The sequence below is a fragment of the Juglans regia genome, chromosome 13 (genome assembly GCF_001411555.2).
Source record: "Juglans regia cultivar Chandler chromosome 13, Walnut 2.0, whole genome shotgun sequence".
Taxonomy (NCBI): domain Eukaryota; kingdom Viridiplantae; phylum Streptophyta; class Magnoliopsida; order Fagales; family Juglandaceae; genus Juglans; species Juglans regia.
This window is the reverse complement of record NC_049913.1, coordinates 17,583,369-17,588,673: the sequence shown is the minus strand read 5'-3', so window position 1 is coordinate 17,588,673 and position 5,305 is coordinate 17,583,369. Positions and strand designations below refer to the sequence as shown.

Sequence of the window (5,305 nt, the reverse complement as noted above, 5' to 3'; positions counted from 1 at the left end):
ACGGTACTTTTTACTATATTTTTCACTCAAAATATTTTGACACAAACTGAATGCAAATTTTTACAATCAAGATGGACACTTTTTCAAATTGAATGCAAATGCTCATCTCGAACAAAAATCTCCCTTTCAGATGCAAGATGTAGGACAATGCTAACCATATCCTATTAAAACTTAACAACAAGAAAAAATAGACTAAAAAACCAGAAAGATCTAAATAAAATAAGTTTATTTTTTTCAAACAACAAGTAACTTGATGGAAATGGGTTGCAGCAACTGGATATGTATATTACCAGTTTCAAATGGATATGGGTTGCAGCAACTGGACGTTTTCCCCTTCCAGAGACTGTAGATGGAACGCAGATGGTCACTCACGACGGAGATTCACGACAGATGGTCACTCATGGCAGATGGTCACTCACGGCATTGTGCCTGCCTGTAGCAGTACTCGAGAGGATTTCAGAGAGAAGAAGAAACTGAAGGGATAGAGAGACATCGGGGTGGGGAAAATTAGAAAGGAAGAAGAGCCTTAGCCATACGACGTCATTTCATTGGGCTGGGCTTCCATCTGGTCTGGGCCGCGTGCCTGTGCTTTACATGTGGACTCTTTAATTGGCCTGTACAAACCATAAGTACACGACTTTTAGCAGAGGAGAGAGGACAAAGGTACTATTTTTTATTGTATGTTTTAGAGAAGACTCGAATAGATTCATAGTTCAAGAGATAAATATATCTTCATCCCTTTAAGTTTGCTAAGTTCGTTGGTGTGGATGTGTTTGTCCGCTCGTGTCCCGTAACCTATATTTTAATGAAAAATTTTATTTTTCATCTCCTATATCACAAATTTTAATATGTAATTTATTAATTTTATCTTTTATTTAAATATATATTAATGTGTAAATATATATATATTTAAATGAAAATAAAAAATGATAAATCACACACAAGTCGATAAGTAAGGTGAAAATGATAAAATAGCATTTCTCAATTTTAATACTCAAAAACATACAGTTAGGTCACTTTATAGCCGATTTCATCGAAACGATCAAACGGCTAGTAAAAGTGCCTAAAGGTACTGCTTACCGGTTTCTCGTGCCATCTACTTTGTCTTTGCTTTCCCTCTCTCTCTACAATGAAGATAGCAAAGTAGAACATGCAGGTCATGCATGCCTTTTATCTACGAAATTTCCATCTTCTGCAAAATCAAGAAAAGGTGAATGAGGGATTGTGAGATTTTCAACAAAACCGATACTGTTTTTAAAGCAACAAAGTGAAAGGGAGGGGAGGGGGAGGAGGGGAAAGCTCTCCTTCCCAGAGGTGTGAAGAAAAAGAGAGACAGGGACTCGATAAAGGAGCGGAAAGGCTTAAGAATAAAGCGCCCAAACAAAATCACAAAAAGAGGAAAATGGTGGGAATCTTTCTCCGCCTCACACTGTGCAGGCGATCCTACAGCGCCACTCCTCCTCCCAACGCCAATTTCTACTCCTTTTCATGCTTACTCTCTTTATCTTTTCGTTTTTTCACTGTCCGTCCTCGTTCTCTGTCTCTCTCAATCACACATACAGGCAAAGTTGGATTTGTTGTGCTCCTGGCCTGAACTTATGAACCCTTCTATGGGATTATCACGTGGAGATGCTTTCGTAAGTCTCTTGATCCCTCCCTCTAATTTTCACAGGGAGTGTGTGTCTTATATAAATATATATATATATATATATATATATATATATATTTTCTCTCTTTGGGAAATCTAATTTCTTATATAGAAACACAGCTATTTTTTAGTTAAACTTCTATATTAAAAACGAATTTGCCTCCATTTTCATATGTTAAGTTACTTCAGCATTTTTTTTCTACGCGTTCTAGGATAGAGGGGAAAATGAAGTTCCATCGACAGATGAGGAAACCAGAGAGGCAAGATACAGGATTGGTACGGGTTGGCACCGTCTCAGGGTTGAAGCTGTAAACATGGAATTCTGGCCTGTGGAACACCCAATGGAACCACCCGATGAAGATCGGCCTGTGAAATGCCCAATGCCTGCCTCTTCTGCTCTCAACGTAAGAATTTTGTTTCGTCTGTATCATATATTCAACTTCAATTCAGGTTTCATCGTCCAATTTTTTGTTCTATTGATCCTATCTTTAGATTATGTGGATATTGCTTGTTGAAATTGTTCATTTTATTGCTGTACTTTAGATTAGTTGCTCACCGTCCAACTAGTTCAGTTCTTTAGTATCCTGGCATTCTCTTGGGTTTCAATGGCAGGATTGGGGATTGAGGACGGGTATTTCAGGAATACTAGTTCGGTTCTTTTGTATCTGGCTCTTGCACTTTTCTTCATGTTTTAGTTATTTCTTGTAAATTATCACAATCAAAATCAAAATCGATATTCCATAATTTGGAGAAATTACAGAATGGAAAATTCTTTCAGAAAAATATTGCCACTTCATGAATAAGAGGTTCTTCCTCTTGTATTTTGAATGTTTTCTCATTTTTTTTTATCAAACCACTGAACCAGTCATCAATTTGAAATTTGTTGTTCTGCTTAAAAAGATTTAGGATTATGAAAACTAAATTGAACAAATGTCACGTTCGGATCACTCTAAAATCATTTTATAAACTGAACAAATGATAACTTCTTTCATTCTTGCATGTCTCTTTCCACATAGCAGGCTAAATACACCTTTGCTTTTTGGGCATAGTTTACAGATCTTCAATAGTCTACAATGATCTTCAATAGATATCTATGGGTAGTGGGATGAGATGAGATGAGTTGAGATGATTTGTGAATAGTAGTGAAATTAGATGACATGAGATGATGTGAGATGGCCTCTGTATCCAAACGGGCCCTTAATTCTCTTCAATGACGCATTATGTCAACAGAGTTGTGCTAGAGAACAGAAACTAATACAAAAAGAAGAAGTGCATTTTGAGAAACGCAGATTATATCAGAACCCAAGTGATACATGCATATACAAAAAGATTGAGTGGATTCAAAGATTATAATTAATGTCAAGCTTTTGAAATCCAGTTTAGATAATTGCACAACAATTGCCTAAAACATGGTTAATGTGGTTTCGGCTGCAGACAGTGTTTCTAAGTATGACTGAGAGACGTTTTGTTTGAGAAGTACCTAATCTCATGGCATTATAAAATGAATTCAATTAAATCTTGTGAAGCTATTTCTTTATTCCAAAAAACCTTAAATCTGTTTGAGCATTTGAAGTACTCTGGTCCTTCAATCAATAGACAAGCAACTTTCTTTAGTGAATTATTGAAATGGATCAATACGATTAACTATTTCACAAGCAAAGCAGGATGTTCAAGGAATTTTGATAAATAATGAACTTTTACCACATTGAGATTCATGTTAGAATTTTCATTTGGGATTCCTTTGCAGGATGGTGGCATGAATGATAGAAGATTTTCTGAAAGCTTGCGGAAAAGGTCAGAAGTACCAGATGTGGTAAGCACAGAAGGCGTGGATGGTGCTGATGTATGGCCTCATGTTCGAGCAGTGCGTAAAAGGCAACACAGTACTCTTACCCATGGAGACCAGACCCCTCAGATGAGAATGCAACCTCTGCCCCCAACGCAGAATACCATCTTTCAAATGCTGCAGCAGTTTGACGAGTTTGAATCTTAATAAAGTATAATGAGCTATTCGGTCCCAAGCTTTTCTCATTTTGTTCTCATTTAACATTCGGAAGTTGCGAAAAATTCATCTTGATTACCAAATGGTGTGGCTGATTTAGATCAAGAAAAATCCTTGATACATATAGCAAAGTCTTGTAACGCTATAGCTATTTTTGAATCATAATTTTGTATATTATCATCAAATCTTCTTGTAGTTTTTATCATTTCATCTAGACGCAAATATTACACGAGGAACTTTATACATTGACGTTGATTAATACAAAGAGTTTTATAATTTGACGGTTACATTAAATTAGGGGTGTTCATCCGGATCGATCCGGATATCCGGCCATAACCGGATCCGGATCCGGATGTTAAAATCTGGGCGGTTATCCGCCCGGATTAATCCGGATTTAATCCGGGCGGATAACCGGATTGTAACCGGATATCCGGATTTAATCCGGATCCGGATTTAATCCGGATCCGGATTATAACCGGATTTAATCCGGGTTTTTTTTTTTTAAAAGACTTTAAAACTTAAAAAAATATTTTTATAGCACTTAGTTTTTTTTTTTAATTCTGATAATAAATTAACAAACAAAATAAATAAAAAAGCAAAATAAATAAGTGTAAAATAAATAATATTGTTGTTACATCACAATGCAAGACATAAATTTACAAAAAAGAAAAGAAAAAATAATACATCACAACTAATTAAACTAAAATATAAATTTACAAAGAACAAAAGAAATAAATTTACAAAATAGACCAAATGCAACCCATATTCCCTTGCAAAGACATATTCCCTTGCAACAAATGGTGCAATCCGGGGCTGCAGGGCCATGAACAAACCTGCAATATTCAACAATATTTGAGACTGATATATCCAACATAGAGATCTTTCGATCCAATAGATAAAATGTGTCTTCTCATGAAAAAAGAGCCATAAACACAATGATTTCACACTTCTCTTTTCTTACCCCTAACCACAGATCTTAATTTTTCACAACTTCATCAACAAAATGACCATCATGGTCATATATGCTACATAGATTTCCCAAGCCCAGTATGAATTCGGGTAGAAAAACGGAGTAAGACTAGCATTCCCATGAAATAATTATGATGAGATGCAGCTAACCAAAATAACTTAGCTATTTCCAAAAAAAAAACTTAGCGAGAATCTTGTTTATTTCATGAATATGAATTCTCCATAAGAAAGTGTGATGCAGAATTATTAATGTTGCACACATATTCAGGCACAATAACAAAGGAAAAATATGAATGAAATTGTCCCTCGGCATGCTACTATGAATATATTTTCAAGGAATTTGATGACTTATATTTTAAGATAATATTTAAACATGCAAAGGCTTTCTACAGGATCATCACCAACCTTTCAATCAGACTCAATCAGTAAATCTAAAAGCATCCTAAAGTAAGCAAAAAATGGCAATGAAAAGATGAACCCTCTCCAATTAAGTCATTAATCCTTCTGCACAGAATTGCATCATTCACAGTGTTATTATCTTAAGCAATACATGATCCAAGCACCCTCTTGGTACTTTTCAAGTAGAATAGTGTATTAACATTTACAAGCAATGAAAATAGAGGAAACATGCTCAATCCATAACAACTTACAGGAAGGGGGATGGGCTGGGGGAAAGGCTTGTTGAT

At 35.5% G+C, this 5,305-nt stretch overlaps 1 protein-coding gene across 2 annotated transcripts; it reads left to right on the top strand.

Annotated features, from left to right (window-relative positions):
- Positions 1-1,211: 1,211 nt before the first annotated feature.
- On the top strand, positions 1,212-3,827 carry LOC108987435. Of its 2 annotated transcripts, XM_035684764.1 has the most exons (4): positions 1,212-1,405; positions 1,563-1,637; positions 1,861-2,052; positions 3,396-3,827. In XM_035684764.1, exons 1-4 carry the CDS (start codon positions 1,403-1,405, stop codon positions 3,639-3,641), a joined length of 516 nt encoding a protein of 171 aa, XP_035540657.1. In that variant the 5' UTR covers positions 1,212-1,402; the 3' UTR covers positions 3,642-3,827. The 2 variants fall into 2 exon arrangements, with proteins under 2 accessions (XP_035540657.1, XP_018815902.1); XM_018960357.2 differs by having other exon boundaries at positions 1,213-1,637; positions 1,866-2,052; positions 3,396-3,809.
- The last annotated feature ends 1,478 nt before the right edge of the window (positions 3,828-5,305 follow it).

Bases quoted from the DNA above. Each gene is read 5' to 3' on its own strand.
- LOC108987435 (XM_035684764.1), top strand. The intron at 1,638-1,860 runs GTAAGTCTCTTG...TACGCGTTCTAG, and splicing joins TATCACGTGGAGATGCTTTC to GATAGAGGGGAAAATGAAGT. The intron at 2,053-3,395 runs GTAAGAATTTTG...ATTCCTTTGCAG, and splicing joins CTGCCTCTTCTGCTCTCAAC to GATGGTGGCATGAATGATAG.